Source organism: Arabidopsis lyrata (genome assembly GCF_000004255.2).
Source record: "Arabidopsis lyrata subsp. lyrata unplaced genomic scaffold ARALYscaffold_7, whole genome shotgun sequence".
NCBI lineage: Eukaryota > Viridiplantae > Streptophyta > Magnoliopsida > Brassicales > Brassicaceae > Arabidopsis > Arabidopsis lyrata.
Genome location: NW_003302549.1, coordinates 290,213 through 309,688, shown reverse-complemented (window position 1 = coordinate 309,688; position 19,476 = coordinate 290,213). Strand labels below are relative to the sequence as shown.

Sequence of the window (19,476 nt, the reverse complement as noted above, 5' to 3'; positions counted from 1 at the left end):
TTGAACAAGGAGGATAGAGGAAAATGCTCTTCACGAAGCTTACACAATTCTCAAAGGACATTAAGCCTTTGCATATTTAGTGGGCTTAATCTTTTAATCGCCCCAATTGTTCGTCCAATTTTCCAGAGGATTTTATTAAGGAAAAAATAGAAAGGAAACCGGAAAGAACTAAATTATTCAGAATTTCAGAGATTAGCTTACATTCCTGTGAGCACTTAAGCCAATTCCTTAAAACTAAGATAATACACAAGCAAACATAAACCTTCCCTCTTCAACAAGAAAGCTTGCGTACACCAAACCCTGCAACGATCTTAGAATCAAAAGGAAGGAAAAAAAGACATGAAATCTCCAGTTCTTGAAACTTTTTACAATCTTCCTCTTAAACTGATTTTTTGAATCAGAGTAAAGTCTCTCTCTCTCACCTTATCACTTCTCAGACTCTCGTTTAAAGGGTCCAACTGGTACAATGCCTGCAGGCTCGTGATTGTTCTCGTTATTTACATCAATCCCCTGCTCATTGAGAAACATACGAATTCAGAATACAAATATAAAGAATGAGAATTTATAGAGATATATTGAATAGAGAGATTCACATACGTTGTTATTTGACGCTGGCTCATGTACTCTTTGTGGATTAGCATTTAGATCAATCATTTCGTCATCAACCTTGCCATTAGCTTCACCATTTCCATTTGTAGAGACTCTTTGGTTCTGCAAATTGTCCCTCATATTGTTTGCTTTAGGCTTGTCACCTGGAAACTACAAGAAACGGTACACACAAGATGACGATTAAATCAAGAAATTGACTCAAAATGATTGTGTCTGCGTGAGAAAGAAACAATTAGTTAATTAAAACCTCGATTCTCTGTCTCAGCAAAAGAAACCGACCATGTGTTCTCTTGCCACCAACATGTACGACCATGTCACATTGCAGACAAAGAGAGCTACCGTCTATCTCACAGTAAAAGAAGGCTGTTCTCACAACGAAAACATTGCAGACAAAGATTTCTCTTCATATTTCTATATATGCACAATATGCGAAAACATTGAAACATGAGTGTGGAAAATTCGTTGTAAACAGATCATACCAGGTGCATTTTCACATATATCACAGCACGGGGCATTGCTTGGTTCGGCTAAACCAACACGAACATGCCGACTAGCTAGCTTGTTGCACATATGAACCTGAAAGAAAAAATAATACAAAGTTTTGAAGTAACCCATTTTCGATCAAAATCCGAAAACTACTAAAAGCTATTGCGATAGAGAAGGATAAACCAATGACTCGAGAAGGACTATAAAGTGTTACCCTTAAGAGTCATCTAACTGAAGTAAGGATTAAGCGCAAAGAGCAGAAAATCGATTATTTTCTTCTCCAGAGAAGTTATACTAAATGCAAACTCTGGAGACAAAACGTTCCCTGCAATGTACATGACAGAGTATAAATCATTGAAACCGCAGCAACAAACACTCATATAATCAAACATGAATATTCATCAATTGAACATCTTAATCCACCAAATGAGAGAAGAGGTTTTTGGCTATTTGAATTCTTTTGCCGGATTCATTCCACTTCAAAAGATAGTCTCAAGTCAAGAGCCTAAGAATCTAGAAACCAAATCTCGAAATCTTATTTCTTTAGCTCAAAGTTGTTCACTTTCAGATCAACTCAGGCCCAAATCAACTGAGAATTAAGGACAATACTAGACACAGAGAACAAAGACTTGATCTTTCATGAACCCATATCTCAATGAATACAGAGGAGGAGAGCAAAAAAAAAAAAGGAAGCTTTTTTCCGAGAGAAATTACTTTTTCATCGCAGGAGCGACAAAGGGCAGCTTCATCGGCGGCGCAAAAGACGATTGCGGCTGCGTTCTCGCAAGCATCGCACAAAATCCGCATCTTTCTTCTTCAATCTTAAAAGTCGTTTTCTCACTCTATTTGGAGCAATGAATCTCACGTTCAAGACAAAATCTTTAGCCAGAACTCAGATTGCGATTGAAAGAGAGGAAGTGGAATAATAAGTAGAAAACTCTGATTAATTAAAGAGGAAGTAGATTAAGGGTTAGGATTACGCGTTGGTATCAAGGAAGAAGAAGATGAAGAAGAAAGGAAGAAACTTTTTTAAGATTATAAAGTCTCTCCTTTTAAATCTTTTTCTACGATGAAGGAGAAGCTTGAGAGACCAGAAGAGACGACGACCAAATCCACGCGCCGAGAGTATCAAAACAAGCCTACTTTGCTGTGACAAGGCAAAAACTGTTAATTACTACTTTGAGTAAATTTCTTTAATTTCAATAGTTTTTTTCTTTAATTGTTCTTATTGGCTAACGAAAATTATGATTAAAGTAGTAAGCGCCTAACAAGAAATGTGTAGTATGATTAGGAGAAAATATTGGGGAGACCATATCTTTTTAGTGGATATGGTTTTGAATTATAATAAGATTGTTATTTTTTTTTGAACAAGTTATTATAAGATTGTTTAAAAGTCCATATAAGACAGAAAAAGAAAATTATCTCGACTAAAAAATGGGACCCTAATCGTGAAGACGAAAGACTCTATGCCATCTGGAAGGTCATTGATGTGTCTCCCTGAAACACACTCGTTGTCTTGTTTCCTTCGTTTTGGTGAATCACTCTGTGATAAGTTTTATTGTCACAATCTTATGATTTCTTGGATCATTTATCTGATTTTTTTTAAGGCAGCTGAAATAGTTTTATGTATGGTGCTATAGATTTAGGACGTGTGACTATTTTAAAAAGTATAATATAAACTAGAATAAAAAAAGAGGAAAAAATAAGAGCCACAAAGAGGAAATTTTTTTTTTTAAAAAAAAAGGACAAAGAGGTGGGTGGGCCAAATGTCACCAGCCATTTAAAAAATTGGTGGTCGAGAAGTAGTTGAAAGCAACTCTCAAGAACTCTACTAGTGGCCTTGGTTTAAAGTTGTTTTAATTTCCTTGCCTATGTTCACATTTTCATTTAACTAACATCTTCACTATCATGTTAGTATTTTTTTTCTTCCCAAAGTTTATTATTTCTCTCCTCCATAAACATTTTTGTAGCTTTGTTTTGTGACACTTGGCATTTGTAAAATTATAAAGAAATTTTTTGACGCATATTCAAAACATTGGCAAAATCCAAACAGAACATACATAAATCTACATAAGTGTTCTACCAGTTGCGTACTTTTCAATTGCAAATCTAGATTATGAACGGATCTGTTGCTTTACTTTTAGACAAACACATACACACGTTTAAACATGGCAACACACAATTCAGACTATTTTCTAGCGTATAAGTTACTCAGGGGATTGAATGTATGTGAAACGCCCAGGAAAAATGATGTATATAAAACACAGAGCATCCAAAGAATGAGAGTTATATTATTAGCATGTGCATCAATGCTAACTGTTGGGCTTTACTTGTAATGCTGGGCTAGATACCCAATATCTCTTATCCATTATGAAGTGATGACAAATTCGTAAGAGCCTCTGGGCCTGAAGAGAAGTCTCTCACTAATGGGCTACGAAGTGTGAGGCCCACGTGGCGGATAAAGGTTTAAGGTTTCTAATAAAGTTTCAGGGGGCAAAACGGTCATTAAGAACCCAAGCCGAGAGAGAAAGGGAAACCGGCGAATAGAAAAAGAGAGAATCTTTGGGACCAAATCAATGAGTGGTCCCTTCAGACAAAAATAAGACGAAGAACAAACAACTACCAAACTTGTAGGCAGGCAGTAGCAGTGGGTGTAATAACTTTGTAATTTCTCTCTCTCTCTCTCTCTTTTACATATCTTTCCGTTTTCTTTTTTTTTTTTGGTTTTCCGGTGACCACTGTGTTTCCAATTTTCGTTGTGCGATCAATTGACACTTTTTAGGGTTCTCTTTCAGAATAACCTTCACATTGTTGGTTCTCTCAACCGTGACATCATAATTTTCCATCTTCTTTCTTCCTATTTCTTTTTGGAGTACTTTCCTTTTTTTATGTGCCCAAAAAAAAAACAAATTTCCTTTTTCAAAATCTGTTTTTTTTTTTTTTTCATTATTAAACTGTCTAATAGAGAGAAGTAGAAAACAATTTCAAAATTTCGAATCCGTGGGGTTAGTGCTGAATTCTGTAGTGGATGTTTGCAGTTTAGAGCTTCGGAGTGCGTAGAGTGAGACCAGGCTTCTTTCTGGAACCACATTGCTTTGAAAGGAAGAAAGACAACTAACTCTCAAGGCAAGGTAAAAGAGCTCTTTGCATGTTTCTTTTATTTTGATTGAAAAATCTTAGGATTCTGATTCAAGATTCAGATGCATTTTGTAATGATGATGTTTAAATGTCCTGGTGCTGCAATTGAAAAGTTTCTATGCTTTTTTTTTACTAGTAAAATTCCAAGCTTCTTTTTCTTTTACCTTATAGAACACGCATTTGTGACTGACCTTGTCTCCCTCTCCATTGATGAATTCAAAACTAAAAAGCTACTGTATTATCTTTATGTTTGATTTTGCGTGTACTATATATATTATAATCCTAGTCAGTTTTCAAAGTTTAGAGTATGATAATTTCTTTTTATAGGGAGAGAAGCATGGTCTGTGGGACCATGCATTACCTCTCTTATTCGATTAAACAATGTTTAGATTTGGTAAAAACGTGACTTAGTCTTCAAGCATAGTGGGTGACCATTACAGATTACAGATAAAGTCGGTAATCTTTGTTTTGTTTCTTCTTCTTCAGTTGTGGTTGATCACCTTCTAAGTAAACTGTCCTGTATTAACCTCAATATTATAATGGCAACAAGTCTTCTCTTTTTTTGTGTCTTTGGTTCATATATAATGTTCGAGTGTTCTCTTTCAGCACAACCGAGAAGCTTTTCTCTTTCTAGGCATGTTTCATGTTTTAATCTCTTAGTTTTGGTTTGGTGCGATCAGATTTCTGAGTTTTGCCATTTGTTTATGGTTGTGATTAGTTGGAAAATACGGGTCATTTCTGCTTTTGAAGTTCCTTCAGCACTCCACAATAAATATGCTAAGACTCCAATCTAAGAGGTCTTAAGTTTGAACTGTTTCAGGAAAACAAAGGTTCCTCTGGTTACTCTGAATTATTCAAACCAATGGTGAGCAATTGGTAGCACTTGCTAAAGAAGATGGAGAAGACACATGTGCCTGTAGCCCGAGAAGAGAAGATACTGGTTCTGGTGAGATTGAGACCTCTAAATGAGAAAGAGATTGCGGCTAACGAAGCTGCGGATTGGGAATGTATCAATGATACCACCATATTGTACAGAAACACATTGCGCGAAGGCTCAAACTTTCCTTCTGCATATTCATTTGGTAAGAAGAGCAATAGTGCTCTAACGGTTTCACCTCTTCTATACATTAGATCAACACTCTCTTACTTGAACTTCAAACTAATAGTTAACCTCTTATATGAACTTAATTATACCTGGCTTTGACCTTTGATATTCTAAACTTCTACTTTTTTGTTAAAACGATCTCATCTTTCATCCGTATGTTGTTGACTCAGATTCCCATTCCCTGTTTGATTTTTTTTTGGTGACAGATAAAGTCTACCGAGGTGAATGCCCCACCAGACAAGTTTACGAGGATGGAGCCAAGGAAATCGCTCTGTCGGTTGTCAAAGGAATCAATTGTAAGCTTGATTTTCCGTTGTTTTGCTGATGCACACATTGATGAAACTATATGTTAAGTTCTTCAATAACTATAACGATCGACAGGTAGTATTTTCGCATATGGCCAGACGAGTAGCGGTAAGACATACACCATGACTGGTATTACTGAGTTCGCTGTGGCTGACATATTTGACTATATATTTCAGGTACATGCCTCATTGCATCTGATTATTTTTCCAAAGTAATTGCTGGTATTTATTCTTCTTATGCACTACTAATTGGATCATAATGCTGCAGCATGAAGAAAGGGCATTTTCCGTTAAATTTTCAGCTATAGAGATCTACAATGAGGCCATACGAGATCTGCTTAGCTCGGATGGTACATCGCTGAGGCTACGAGATGATCCTGAGGTAAATGAATGTCATTTTCCGTACTGAGCAATTTTAGTTTGTAAAATTGTCTCACTCTCCTTAGTTCTATCCTTTCTTATTAGAAAGGGACAGTTGTTGAAAAAGCCACAGAGGAAACTTTGCGAGACTGGAACCACCTGAAGGAGCTTCTATCTATTTGTGAAGGTAAGAGTCAAAATCACTTTCCATTACTATGAAATGAAGTAACCAATGATAGTAGTGTTGTTTTGTACATGATCTGAAACTCTGATTTTTCTCCAGAACATGTTTTCTGAAAAGTAAACTTGCATGTTTCTACATTTTTGCAGCACAGCGTAAGATTGGTGAAACCTCATTGAATGAGAGAAGTTCCAGATCTCATCAAATGATCAGACTGGTTAAATTCTTATCTATCACTTTATTTATGATACAAATTCTCTCTCTCACTTAGCTTGGCCCTTGATTGTCTCGTTAATTTTTAGACAGTTGAAAGCTCTGCTCGTGAGTTCTTAGGAAAAGAAAACTCCACCACCCTCATGGCGAGTGTGGTATGCTCTCATCTGAAATGCTAAACAACCCTTCTTTATGTTGCATCTTGAGGGTTGTTTTTTCTAAGAACCGTCTTCATGTTGATCACCCTTTATGTGCAGAATTTCATCGATCTAGCGGGAAGCGAGCGTGCATCACAGGCGATGTCAGCTGGTACAAGACTTAAGGAAGGCTGTCATATCAATAGAAGTTTGCTGACTCTTGGAACAGTGATCCGTAAACTTAGGTGTGTAAACAATACATCCTATAAACATTGCTGTCTTTCGCATGCTTAGTAGTTAAACTTTAATAATAGAACCACTCGTTTCTACACTTGATCTAGTAAGGGAAGACAAGGGCACATCAACTTTAGAGACTCCAAGCTCACCCGAATTCTACAGCCATGCTTGGGGGGTAATGCAAGAACAGCTATCATCTGCACTCTGAGCCCAGCAAGGAGTCATGTAGAGCTAACGAAGAACACTCTCTTGTTTGCGTGCTGTGCAAAGGAAGTTACCACAAAGGCGCGGATCAATGTTGTTATGTCAGACAAGGCTCTGCTGAAGCAACTACAGCGTGAGCTTGCGAGGCTTGAGACCGAGCTGAGAAACCCTGCCTCCTCACCTGCCTCAAACTGTGATTGTGCAATGACGGTGAGGAAGAAAGATCTTCAGATACAAAAGGTTTGTGCTTTTGCTTTTGTGAACACGCACAAATTTCTTTCATAAGTTTCCTTTTCTGGTTTGATATGACATTGGCTGGTTTTGTAACTGTGGAGCGGGTTAATGCTGATAAAGAAGAGTTAATGTTCACAGATGGAAAAGGAGATCGCTGAGTTGAGAAAACAGAGGGATCTTGCTCAGTCCCGGCTTGAAGATTTCATGAGAATGATTGAACACAATGTGGCGTCAAAGGTATTGCTCTCTTCCCACAATCTCACTTTTTCAACTGCAACAGATAATTCAATTCCTCATCACGTTTTCCCAATATCACGGTTCTGCCTTAGATTTCTATGGCAATTTTACTGAACGGCTTGATTCTGTTTTCCCTCTATGGAAGCCTGGAACTCCGCATTTCGGCAACCACACAGACAAGTGGGATGATGGTTCAGTATCGGAGACATCTGGTGTGGTCGATTCAGACAGAAGGAGTTACATATCAGATGGAATGTCTACACCGCTGTCAATATCAAGAGCTTATGTTCATTCTCACTCTGACGATGATGATCTGGATGAAGACTTGCCTAGGCGTTCGGAAGATCTACCAGAAGAATATTGCAGAGAAGTTCAATGCATTGAGACTGAGGAATCAGTCACAGTCTATAATAACAAGAAAGACAAGAGAGCAGAACCTGAAAACGTTTTAGGCCGTGGTGAGGATGCTAATGGTGAAACGAGTGTAGGTCAGAACGTCAGGGTGAGAAGCTGGAACCGCAGAGAGACTGTGTCAGGCACGAGCACTCCGCCTGAAAACCTAGGGACAGGCTTCCTCGGAAGACCAGAGAGTCATAAGATTTCGTTTCCTGATTTAGAGTTCGGTTCTACTATATCGAGGAATGATTCTATGTCTTCTTGCGGGAGTGATTCTACAGGGGCTCAGAGCATCAGAACGCCGTTAGGAGAAGAGGGAGGTATTACTAGTATCCGGACTTTCGTTGAAGGGCTTAAAGAGATGGCCAAGCGTCAAGGCGAGGTAAGTTCATGGAAATATATACGAATCGATTCTTCTTTGTAGTTTACAGTTGATTTTCAAGTTTTGTTTGATCAGCTCTCGAATGGCGAGGATTCTGGTAAAATGGGGAGGGATATTGGTCTAATATCCATGGACGGAGAATTTGAGAGACAGCGGCAAGAGATTCTGGATTTATGGCAAACTTGTAACATCTCTTTGGTGCATAGAACATACTTCTACTTGCTCTTCAAAGGAGATGAGGCGGATTCAATCTACATCGGAGTAGAGATAAGAAGACTTTTGTTTATGAAAGATAGCTTCTCTCAGGGAAACCAAGCATTGGAAGGAGGAGAAACCTTAACATTGGCCTCAAGGTTAGATCTTTTTAGCGTTTGTATATAGCGTTTGGCATTAGTGGTTGCAGTTTTGTTGAAGGCATACTATTTTTTGTGGTGAAGCCGGAAAGCGCTTCACAGGGAGAGAAAGATGCTGAGCAAGCTTGTGGGGAAAAGGTTTTCAGAAGAAGAGAGGAAAAGAATCTATCACAAGTTTGGGATTGCGGTTAACTCCAAACGCAGGCGATTACAACTTGTGAACGAGCTCTGGAGCAATCCCAAGGACACGACTCAGGTTGTGGAAAGCGCAGATGTTGTAGCGAAGCTTGTGAGGTTCGCTGAGCAAGGCAGAGCCATGAAGGAGATGTTTGGTCTGACCTTCACACCTCCTTCGTTCTTGACGACTCGGAGATCGCATAGTTGGAGAAAAAGCATGCCTACACTTTTCTAACTTCTGTTTGGTCCAATGACATTTTCCTTTTGGGTTTCTTGTAGCAGAAGCCATGTTTTGTATATCGTCTTTATGTCTTTTCATATCCTTTTCTTTCTTTTGTTTTGAAACAGACAATGTTGTAATTGAAATTTGCTTTTCCATCAAATTCTTTTCTTTTTACCCATAAAAATTGTTTATATCTTATATTTTTAATATAAAAATAACTTCACTTGTAAACACATTCTAAATAGAAACATAATAATATAGTTTACCAAATTTTCAGTCAAATTTATGTTATGGAAAACTTATTATATCTTGACCAAAAAAAAAAGAACTCATAATAACGCAAAATTTATTATGTGTACTTGTGTGTGTATGTATGTAAGTAAACACACACAAGGCTAACACAGTAGGAAATGTTAGAAGTTTTTATTAAAGAAAACAATTTTTTGTCAAACAGTAAAGAGTATAAATCTCTGAGCAATCCCCAAAATAGTCCTTACAATACAAAAATATATGCATTTGTTATTCTATTATTGTTACTAGATATGTCCTTATTATACATGAAGTGTAGTTGTTTACTCCAACCTTGTGTCAATTTGTGACTCTTTATCTATCTCTCTCCGTAAGTTTCGAATAGACCCCAAATGAGTTATCAATCACTACAAAAGAAGAGAAGTAGCAGCAGGGGACTCTATTAACAAATGTAAGTAAGATTGCCCCCACCAAAAACAACATCACACCATACAAACTTACTCTAATAAACAGAAGAATACAGGGAAGTTTTAAAGCACATTCATAAGCTAGCTAGTAAACACACAAGAACAGGGGACAAGAAAAGTCTATTTCATCACAAGATCAGAGCTCAACAGCTACACAATCCATAATGTGAAAATTCCCACCAAGCACAACACTACACCACTCCACTTTACCCCAAATCTCTCCACCTTCACGTCTTTCCACTGCGATTTCCGCACACCAAATCTCTGTTTCCTCTGTTTTCTGCAAGAACAGAACCAATTTCCCACCGGTGCAACTCACAGTTTTCGACCACTTGCAAGCCTCTGGCAACAATCCTTCAAAACCTTTAACCACTCCCCAAGATCTCTGCTTTGGATCATAAGCTCTCAAACAATTCCCACGAACATCATAGTAATACAACACATCATCTATCACACACGAACTCGACCACTCCTTAGAATGCAGAACCTCGTCTCTAACGCAGCTATCTTCAATCGGATCGTAAACAAAGCTATTGTAATAAGTCCTCATGTAAATCTTACCTCCTATTACCACACTGCTAAACCATCTTTTCCCTGCCTCCCAATCTGGCCTCGTCCGAAGTTCCCACATTTCGGTATCTGTATCATACACCATCATACTTCTTGACGGAGATTTCAACGGCGAGAGCGTATCTGATCCTCCGATTACATAAATCTTCCGATCAATGAGCTCTGTGACCGAAATAGCGACGGCCTTAGGCATGTCAGGGAGAGTCTGAGCCGTGTGAGTTAGACAATCGATGAGCGAAACACTCGGTGTGATCTTCCAATTGCAAAATCCACCCATCACAAAGATGTTCGAACCAATGCCAACATAGCTTCCTTGTATAGGCATAGGAGGGAGAGAGGGGATATGGACCAAGCGATGATCAGAGGCGGTGCCGGAGAATTGTTGGCCGTTAGGTTTCCGGCAAAGAGTAAACCAATGGATATCAGAGGTTTGATCTTTGGAGATTGCGACGTAGAGACATTGCTCTGTGCATCCGAAGAAGGATCGTCTGGCGTAAAGCTCCGGAGACGCGACGAGTGATCGGAAACGCCTGGAAACTTGGGAGAGAGTAGGGTAATAGCATCTAGGGACACGGGCTACGATATCGACGACGATTTCATCAGGGAGTAACGAAATCAGACACGGCGGCTCCGGCGGTTGCTTCTTCTGTGCCCTAATAATTTGGGAAGACATTTCCACGCAATCGACGAGAGAGAAGAAACAAAACCTAATTCTGTAGCCGTTTTGAAGGAAATGAAGATCGGATTTTTTTTACTATTTTGTATTTAGTATTATGATTTATGAGAGAAATCAGAAACTCCTGAGATCCTTCCTTCTTCTGTTTCAGAACAAGAGAGGCGGTTGGAAAATTTCAAGAGTCTCCTTTTAAAGACGGTTCGGTTCGGTTCGGTTCGGTTCGGCTCTAAATAAAAACATTTGGCGTCTCTTCATTAGGTAAACAGCGCAGCGTTTCCCCAAAATTTGCACAAACAACATGCATTCTTCTTAGTCTTACACATGAATGGCTAAATCCCACTCCAAACATTCATTACACACTATGGATCAACTTGGTTTTAAATATGAAATTAAGAATGTAAATGATGATGAATCAAACAGCATTACATACATCGTCTTCTTTTTATTTGTGTTTTTTTTTCTCCTCTAAACGTTTGATTCAATGGATAATACATAACCACACGAGTAACATCATAAACAAGACAAGAGATTGGTTCCACACATTGGTTCAACCCCTCAATGAATATTTCTTACCACTAAAAGCGTTGAACTTGTCTTTCTTCTCAGCCTCTTCCTCTTGCTTTCTATCTTTCCCAGCTCCAACCTAAGTTACAGATAGATCACATTATATCTCTACTCCATTTGTTATCTCTGATCCCATTTGCACATAATACTTTTAAAACAAGTTACTTACCTTTGTTGTCTCTTTAGTAGCCCGGTTTACATGTGAACCAAACACAAGTTTCCCTTGAGTTTGTTGTGTAGCCTTCTCTGACCCACTACTACTTGCTACAGAGTGTGATTGGCCGTTACTGTTAGCAGCAACAGGTTGCGGTTCATAGGATAAAGGTCGCCCATCCAAACGTCTTCCCGAACCCGTGAAAGGGTTAAACTTTGGTTCTGCTTCAGCCACAGCAACCTCATTAGCTGTATCAAAAAAAAGAAGACCACATGAGAATTTCACAGCTTAGTGTTAATTTCATGTCCAATTCATACAAACCTTTTGCTTGACCTTTAGCTGAAGCAGGTACTACAGGTCGTTCGGGATCCTTGTAATCAAGGGGAGGAGCGAAATCAACCTCACAATCAGTTTCAATGATGCTGATACAATTAGAAGGCTTTGCCTCCACTATATCTATGAAGTATTTCTTATTGTTGTATGGGACCATAATGCTATCTCCAACCGTTAGACATGAATAGTTCCTCAATGCGGTCTCCAAGCTGCAGCAAAAACACAGGAACCACTTCAATATAAACAGAGTAGGGTATTCGCAAAGAAATCAAAGTATAGGTGTAGACAAAAATACAAGAGGGGGAGGAGTAAGTCGGATTTACATGGCTTTCGGGTTAGCTATATCGAGAAAGTCTGTTGTGTGGGGTTGTAGTTTCACGTAGGTTCCCTTTGGAAGAGTGACATTTCTAACTCTCACAATGTTTCCTTCTTGCAACAGCAAGTTCTGCATCATCTGCAAAAACACACAATCAATTTTAAGGCACGGGAGTATCTTGTATTGGAGATAAGACCGAGTAACTGTTTATTACCCAGTAGGGCATGTAAATCACGCCTTCTTCTGCGATGAACTCAAGGACTCCGCAGTGAGAAACACGATCAGTTGAAGCATTACGAAGCTCAAAGAGCATTGGATAATCGATATGCAAAGAGGCTGTACACAGTTGCGGATGTTAGTGGCTCAGAATAATCACATGAAATCAAAAAAGAAGCTGGAAGAATTATATACCTAGACGATCAAGGGCTGATGGTGGCATTATAACTGAAAATAGATGATATTAAAGGAATCAAATTTCAAAACTTGAGCATTAGAAAGAGTAACATTGACTTGGAAAGACACATTATTTGTAAGATTAATGACTTACTCTTGCCACCACTTTCAATCTGAGGCTGTGAAAAGAAGAAAGAAAAGGAAAGAGAAGTTAGAATTGGGTTTGTAAACTGAGAGAAAGTGAGGTTTTAACATTGCACAAGTTGTCCAATTTTACTTATGAGAAAGCAACTTTGAAATCAAACCTTATCAATAAAGGATGAGGGATAACAGCGGTAAGTCTGCTCAAAGGTAGTTCTATGATATGCGTATCCATCGTAAAACTGCATTCAGAGGAATACCAACACATGAGATGGAAGAACAATTACCTAGTTAGAATGAAGATTACTGTGTGTGATTCAAGAACTAAAAAGAAAACTTACCATATTTTCAACTGGTAGATAAATTGAGTTTAACGCCAACTGTCAAAAAGGAAAGACCAATTCGGGTCAAAATCCTACCTTTCGATTCCTAAACTCTTGAAAACGTAGAACTAGTACTCCAAAATTCTATCGAATCGCCCAAAACTTACAAAGTGAACCATAATTGTTTGTCTACCTCGGATTAAGGTGAAGTTGTACGAACCAAAACGGAAACCTAAGCTTCCTTCTCGCGAGAACGAACAATCGGAGAAAGCAGAGATCGAGAGAGTAATCGAGTGGAGGGAGAAGAATCAATTGGTCGCGTGATTCCGCAATTATAACTCGTATCGTTTTCATTCACGTCTATCTTCTTTATATATATCGGTCCAGGTCTTTGTCGTAAATTGAAAATGAATATGGGCTTGGGCTTAAGTTCTAAGGCTTTGGGCTTTAAATTATATTAGACAACAAAATGTGCAATGAGGAATGAATACAGACGAGGATTTGTTGTTAAGAGATACATCCACATGATCATAGTACTAAACCCATTAACAAAAAAGAAAAAGAACCAAAATAAACAAATATCAAATCGAGTTTTCGGGGATTTATTAGGAAAATGATAAACGATATAAATAGGGTGTCTCCCACAGTTATCTTACTGGGAACCGTCTCATTACAAACATGACAGAAGGGTGAAAACGAACATTTTTGATGATGATGTGTGGTTTTTGTTCCGAGCAGACACGTTGCCACAAGGAACAAAACCACTGTGTCTCTACTAACCTGACAAATAATATAAGAAGATCCCGGCTCGATGAAGAGACCAGCGAAAAGGGGAAGAAAGAATCATGCAGACTTCAAGAACCGCATTCTTTTCTCATTCGGCTCTGGACTGACCAGCTCGGGAGGACAAAATGATCCCAACGATGAGACCGTATAGAGCCAGAGCTTCAGCGAAAATGAGGATAAGAATCATACCAACGAAAAGCTTTGGCTGTTGAGCATTGGCCCTGTCATCAAACCACAAAGTTGCTTTATCAAATGGATATAAGAGGGGATTAGACACAAATCTTTAAGACACTAGAAATACGCTATGTAATGAACTGACATTTCTTTCATTATAGATCAACATTCAGTGAATTGCACATATTCCCTACCAATTTGCATCAAACTGAATTGTGACACTAAACTCATGATATTATGGTTCATTACTTCTACTATGAAATTGAGTCTTTCTAGCAAATTAAGCCATAAATGTGAATCTGCAAAGAGAGAAATGGAGGATCATACCTGACACCAGCATCACCAACTATACCAATGGCCATTCCAGCTGAAAGACCAGCTAGGCCACAAGCAAGACCAGAAGAGAGATGGGCATATCCATCGAAGAGGTAGTAAGATTTAGCCTTGGGGTTAATCCCGGTACTGATGATAACAGCAATAATCAAACCATAGATACCCAAGACACCAGCCATAACAACTGGGACAATAGACTTCATCACCAACTCCGGCCTCATCACACCCATGGATGCCACTCCCACACCACTCTTGGCTGTCCCGTACGCAGCTCCCATACCTTGTTAAAGGGTAAAGTCCATGTCAGGCTAAAAACACACTTGTTAAGTTCACAATCTAACTGTGCTTTACACAAGTAAATCAACATGCCTTGGATCTGTAGATAAAATATAATTGACGAGGATGAAAGCAACTCAGCAATTTGATGGTAAATAATTACTTGTTCAATTAGTACCAGTCACGGCAATCACAAAGCGTGATAAATCCAGCAAATATCCCTAGGTAATTTCGATATGTTGGACAAAGAAGAGATCACCAACAAATTTAACAATAGAGATCTAGGCTAAAAAGTCTCAATTGCTAGAAAGATCATCCTGGAGTACATAACCAACGGAGAAAAGAAAAAGGACTCGTCTCAAAACCAGTGTAGAGCAGTTCCTTAAGAATCTGATCCACTGATTAAAGATGATAAACTAGAATTTTCGAAACAAATCTAGAGAGAAATTTAAGGTCTCAAATTTATAAGAAAAATCAAGAGGAACACACAGATCGGTGAACTTCTCAGGGCCGATCCAAAGGCCAAACACACACAAGATCAGTGAACAATTAAGAACAAAAAAACAAAAAAGAAGATGGAGATTATAAGAGAGTATGGGATATACAGGAGAAGACAAGCGCTGCGGCAGCGCCAAGGAAGCCGAAGAAAGGAGCGGTCTCATCGCCACTGAAGGTAGACATCTCAGGCGATTCTGGATCTTAAGATTTGTGCTTCCTTGGGACGCCGGAATCTGATCTCTCTCTCCGTTGAATTTACAAGGATTGAGTTTCCGAGGCTAATAGGCCTGATTGATGAGTGAGATATCTACTTAACATTTTTGAAGTACATTTTTGCTAAAAGCCAATCGGGTCGGGTTTTTTTTAAGATTTTGACCCGATTAGATTTTTTGACCCGACTCATCCTCCAATCAAAACTCTCCGATCCTTTTAAATTCGAATTTCCAAAAAAAAATCAACTATTTCGACTAAATATTCTCTTATAACTGCCCCGCAATAATTGTTAGCCATATAGTTATGATACTTACCTTAACCATTAGCATAGATTTCGGAGTATATCCTACTAATACAACTTACCAAAAAAAAAATCCACATAAAATCTCTCATTCATTTCGATTACACTATCAAGTAGATGTCAACTGCCTCTAATAAAAAAGATATGATCCTTATTTTCTCACAGTATATGCTATAACTCCAACTTCCCAAAACAAAAAATCCACATAATATCTCTCATTCATTTCGATTACACTATCAGTTATTACTCAGACGATTTGGTATCTCAAGTATATGTCAACTGTCCCTAACCAAAAAGATATGATCCTTATTTGCTCACAGTATATGCCAATCAGAATATTTTTTCTGATATTCAAACCGTGGTAATCAAGATATGCGTGGATTCTATCACAAATCCTTAATTCCCTACCAATTCACTATATATATTGAAACATTTCTATGATATTCTTCACGCTTCACAATAGAAACACTAACACAGCTAAATACATACCAGATAATTGAAATGGCTGCCTCTTTTGCTTTCTTGAGAGACATCAGGCCTTACAAGACCTCCTGGCGTGTGCAAGTTAAGGTGCTTCACTCATGGCGCCAGTATACTAACCTCACAGGAGAAACACTAGAGTTAGTAGTGGCTGATGCACAGGTAACTATATGTCTACATATATAAAACTCCTAAAACTATCATATTGATACTTACTTAAATACATTGATAGTTAATCATATGTCTTTTCTTTTGTTAACAGGGTATGAAGATTCATGCATCTATCAAGAAGGACTTGGTTAGCAAGTATGTGAACCATCTGCCTGTTAATGAGTGGAGGTTTATTGAGACCTTTGCTCTTAATCATGCATCTGGTCAATTCCGACCAACTGGTCATCTCTATAAGATGTCCTTTGTCACTGGGACAACTGTCCTGCGATGTGATCCAGTCTCTGACTCCAGCTACCTGTCCTTGGCTACTTTCCCAAACATTCTGAATGGGGACTTAAATCCTTACATGTTGATTGGTAAGACATTTAAATATTTTAATTAAAGTTGCTATTACTATTTAGTGAATATTACTAACTAGATTGTTTGTTCTATTTAGATGTTATGGGACAGGTTGTTAACATCGGTGAGTTGGAAACTCTGGAAGCTAATAACAAGCCAACTACTAAGTTGGACTTTGAATTGCGTGATGAAAAGTAAGTCTTCATAATAAAAGTAAATGGCAGTAGATACTAATGTTATTATGTTTTTATTATTACTTTAGTATAACTGATAAATGATTTGTGTTAGTGATGAGCGACTGTCCTGTACCCTGTGGGGATCATTCGCTCAGCAAGTGTTTAATGCCTGCGATGCTGCTGATGGAGCCAGAGTCATCTGTCTTATCAGATTTGCCAAGATTAAGGCATACAAAGGTTTTTACCTTTAATCTTATTCACTTATTATCTATGAACCTCTCCTATATCTACAATCAGATATCTACTCTACAAAGGAACTTTGTTCTAAACCTTTCTTTTCAGGAGTGAGAAGTATATCTAACTCTTTTGATGCTACTCAAGTTCTCATCAATCCACCTATCCCAGAGGTTGCAGCTTTTCTAACAGCGTAAGAGTTTTCAACAGATTAGTGTACTTAAGTTACTGAACAAAAAACCGTTCTGTTCTGATTCAACTAACTATGTTTTACAGTTTACCTGCTGACGGCCTTGCCCTTACATTCCGTGAGAGTGTGCCCAAGTTTCAAATGGTTACAGTGGCAAAGGATGATTCCTATCTGCAGTATGAGAGGAAGACAATTTCAGAGCTATTGAGTTCTATGGAGGTTATATTACTTTATCTGATTTATATCTTAAATTTAGAATTATTCCTGATATTAACTGGTGTATGTTGTCTTTGCAGATTGGTAAAGTTAGGGTTGTTTGTACAATCTATGGAATTGACACTGACTGGGCATGGTATTACTTTAGTTGCCGTAATTGCAACAAAAAGGTAACACACATACATTCTGGTATTAATTCCGGTTCATTGAAGAAGCCAAAACCTAGATTCTGGTGTGATGTCTGCAAGAATGCTGTCACAAATGTTGTTGCAAAGTATGTAAATTCTGTGTTTCCCAACTGTCTGAATTGTACAATCTGTACAGTTTGATAGTTTCCTAATTATCTATTATACCATGCAGGTACATGCTTTATGCTAAAGTGATGGACAACACAGGTGAAACAAAATGCCTTCTGTTTGATAGTATATGTGCAGACATTGTTGGTGAATCTGCAGCAACTGTGTTAGGTGGATCGTTTGATGAGGTAACTATTTGAATCTGTTGACATGAGATTAGGCTTGAACACCACCTGTTTCTAATGTTTTAAAAATATTCTATTTAACACTTCTAGATTGAGGATCCAGAAGACCTGCCAGATGTGGTTCAGAATTTGAAAGGGAAGACTTTCCTTTTTCTTCTCTGTGTTGAGAAAGAAAACATTTGGGATGGGAAAGATTGTTACAAAGTTTCCAGGGTGCTGTCTAAACACGGTCTCTTAGGAGATGAGGCCCCAGAAGATTCAGATCAGTTGGTCAATCCTGCATCAATTGTTTCTGGAGACCAGGTAATATTTTCTTTTATTCCCTACTAAAGTATGCATCATTATATTTCCACTCATTACTAACCAACTTACTATGAAATGCAGCCACTGTTGTTGACAATGAGTCAGGATACAGAAGACTCAGTTACTCCATCGTCTAAACGTGTTTATGCCCTAAACAGTTCTGAAACTGATCAAGCCTCAAGTTCTAAGAAGGTTTGTATTCAGCCTGTGGACTTGGTTAAGTCCTCACCAGAGTTTAGATTTGAGGTTGATTCTGGAAAGAAGGATGATGAACATGGTGCTGGAGATGTTAAGGATGGTGTGATCAAAGGTGAAGGTGTTAAGATTGATGATGGTGTATCTGTCAATGGACAGAAGGTGGAGGTCAAGCCGGTGGAAAAGTTGATGAGTGTCAAGATCAAGAGGGAGATCAAGAAGGAAAAGAAGTGATCTCATGATCAGTGAAATGGGAGTGTCGGTTTTAGTCATGTTTTCTTATTGTTTTCCCCTTTGATCTTTCTATTTTCATTTACTTTAAACAGTTGTTTCCCTTTAGTTATTTAAGTTTCCCAATGAACTTAGTATTTTCGTTATTTCCATTCAATAATAAGTAAACTTTTCATTTTTTATTATATGTGTCTATCTAATTTGGAAACTCTATATACATGTTAATGTGTATGTACCTGTTTAAATGCTGACTCTTTAACAGAAGTAAATGCTCCATAGTATATATTGTTAAGTAAAGGATCTTACTGCCTGCAAACATAGAGTGAAATATAGATGTACAGTATTTATACCTGTATATGATAATCTACTAAAAAACATATATATAAACTATAGATAATATTATTTATAATCCAAATTAAAGTAATCATTACATAGAGCTGCACATCTGATATGAGACGTGAGCAGTTAAATCTGACTTTGAATCTCTTTACCATTTATCAAATATGCATCGAAACAAGTAACTATCCATAAATGAATAATTACAATCATTGCTATACTTTTATGATTATTATTTGATTTCCTTATCTCTAACGATTCAATTTCCTCTCTTTATTATAACTTACTTAACATATATTAAGTCGGTTATTTGATTTTCAATATATTTTTCCATTTTTTTCGTGCCTTCTAGATCTATACACGAAATCCCTTCTATATTC

At 37.9% G+C, this 19,476-nt stretch overlaps 6 protein-coding genes across 14 annotated transcripts; 2 read left to right on the top strand and 4 right to left on the bottom strand.

The window, feature by feature from the left end:
- Positions 1 to 109: 109 nt before the first annotated feature.
- Positions 110 to 2,435, bottom strand: LOC9304946 (B-box zinc finger protein 19). Of its 4 annotated transcripts, none has more exons than XM_021019916.1 (6): positions 1,810 to 2,435; positions 1,310 to 1,420; positions 1,089 to 1,185; positions 857 to 972; positions 598 to 759; positions 110 to 510 (listed from the first exon to the last, which is right to left on the bottom strand). In XM_021019916.1, the coding sequence occupies exons 3-6, from the start codon at positions 1,177 to 1,179 to the stop codon at positions 427 to 429; spliced, it is 453 nt and encodes a 150-aa protein (XP_020875575.1). In that variant the 5' UTR covers positions 1,180 to 1,185; positions 1,310 to 1,420; positions 1,810 to 2,435; the 3' UTR covers positions 110 to 426. The 4 variants fall into 4 exon arrangements, with proteins under 4 accessions (XP_020875575.1, XP_020875574.1, XP_020875573.1 ...); XM_021019915.1 differs by lacking the exon at positions 1,310 to 1,420 and having other exon boundaries at positions 110 to 310; positions 423 to 510; positions 1,810 to 2,291; XM_021019914.1 differs by lacking the exon at positions 1,310 to 1,420 and having other exon boundaries at positions 110 to 300; positions 423 to 510; positions 1,810 to 2,290.
- Positions 2,436 to 3,394: 959 nt separating this feature from the next.
- On the top strand, positions 3,395 to 9,137 carry LOC9302899 (kinesin-like protein KIN-7F). Of its 2 annotated transcripts, none has more exons than XM_021019385.1 (15): positions 3,395 to 3,759; positions 4,134 to 4,226; positions 5,054 to 5,315; positions 5,545 to 5,634; positions 5,720 to 5,820; positions 5,912 to 6,025; positions 6,109 to 6,190; positions 6,334 to 6,401; positions 6,487 to 6,552; positions 6,655 to 6,779; positions 6,876 to 7,215; positions 7,348 to 7,446; positions 7,592 to 8,224; positions 8,300 to 8,577; positions 8,662 to 9,137. In XM_021019385.1, the coding sequence occupies exons 3-15, from the start codon at positions 5,129 to 5,131 to the stop codon at positions 8,987 to 8,989; spliced, it is 2,511 nt and encodes an 836-aa protein (XP_020875044.1). In that variant the 5' UTR covers positions 3,395 to 3,759; positions 4,134 to 4,226; positions 5,054 to 5,128; the 3' UTR covers positions 8,990 to 9,137. The 2 variants fall into 2 exon arrangements, with proteins under 2 accessions (XP_020875044.1, XP_020875045.1); XM_021019386.1 differs by lacking the exon at positions 3,395 to 3,759 and adding an exon at positions 3,801 to 3,905.
- A 448-nt stretch (positions 9,138 to 9,585) lies between these two features.
- Positions 9,586 to 11,105, bottom strand: LOC9302898 (F-box/kelch-repeat protein At4g38940). The gene has a single exon (XM_021017059.1). The coding sequence runs from the start codon at positions 10,934 to 10,936 to the stop codon at positions 9,830 to 9,832; it is 1,107 nt and encodes a 368-aa protein (XP_020872718.1). The 5' UTR covers positions 10,937 to 11,105; the 3' UTR covers positions 9,586 to 9,829.
- A 196-nt stretch (positions 11,106 to 11,301) lies between these two features.
- On the bottom strand, positions 11,302 to 13,542 carry LOC9302897 (ubiquitin fusion degradation protein 1 homolog). 5 transcript variants are annotated; one of them, XM_021017062.1, is made up of 10 exons: positions 13,331 to 13,542; positions 13,182 to 13,220; positions 13,005 to 13,082; positions 12,854 to 12,878; positions 12,718 to 12,750; positions 12,521 to 12,642; positions 12,314 to 12,444; positions 11,979 to 12,199; positions 11,673 to 11,878; positions 11,302 to 11,582 (listed from the first exon to the last, which is right to left on the bottom strand). In XM_021017062.1, exons 1-10 carry the CDS (start codon positions 13,340 to 13,342, stop codon positions 11,487 to 11,489), a joined length of 963 nt encoding a protein of 320 aa, XP_020872721.1. In that variant the 5' UTR covers positions 13,343 to 13,542; the 3' UTR covers positions 11,302 to 11,486. The 5 variants fall into 5 exon arrangements, with proteins under 5 accessions (XP_020872721.1, XP_020872720.1, XP_020872719.1 ...); XM_021017061.1 differs by having other exon boundaries at positions 11,673 to 11,905; positions 11,991 to 12,199; positions 13,331 to 13,541; XM_021017060.1 differs by having other exon boundaries at positions 11,673 to 11,905; positions 13,331 to 13,529.
- A 121-nt stretch (positions 13,543 to 13,663) lies between these two features.
- On the bottom strand, positions 13,664 to 15,522 carry LOC9304945 (V-type proton ATPase subunit c1). Its single transcript, XM_002866777.2, has 3 exons — positions 15,338 to 15,522; positions 14,451 to 14,736; positions 13,664 to 14,170 (listed from the first exon to the last, which is right to left on the bottom strand). The coding sequence occupies exons 1-3, from the start codon at positions 15,411 to 15,413 to the stop codon at positions 14,038 to 14,040; spliced, it is 495 nt and encodes a 164-aa protein (XP_002866823.1). The 5' UTR covers positions 15,414 to 15,522; the 3' UTR covers positions 13,664 to 14,037.
- Positions 15,523 to 15,755: 233 nt separating this feature from the next.
- LOC110226237 (replication protein A 70 kDa DNA-binding subunit B-like) lies at positions 15,756 to 18,886 on the top strand. Its single transcript, XM_021017058.1, has 10 exons — positions 15,756 to 16,386; positions 16,487 to 16,751; positions 16,832 to 16,928; positions 17,023 to 17,147; positions 17,253 to 17,337; positions 17,421 to 17,553; positions 17,631 to 17,824; positions 17,911 to 18,034; positions 18,122 to 18,334; positions 18,416 to 18,886. Exons 1-10 carry the CDS (start codon positions 16,246 to 16,248, stop codon positions 18,761 to 18,763), a joined length of 1,725 nt encoding a protein of 574 aa, XP_020872717.1. The 5' UTR covers positions 15,756 to 16,245; the 3' UTR covers positions 18,764 to 18,886.
- Positions 18,887 to 19,476: the final 590 nt, after the last annotated feature.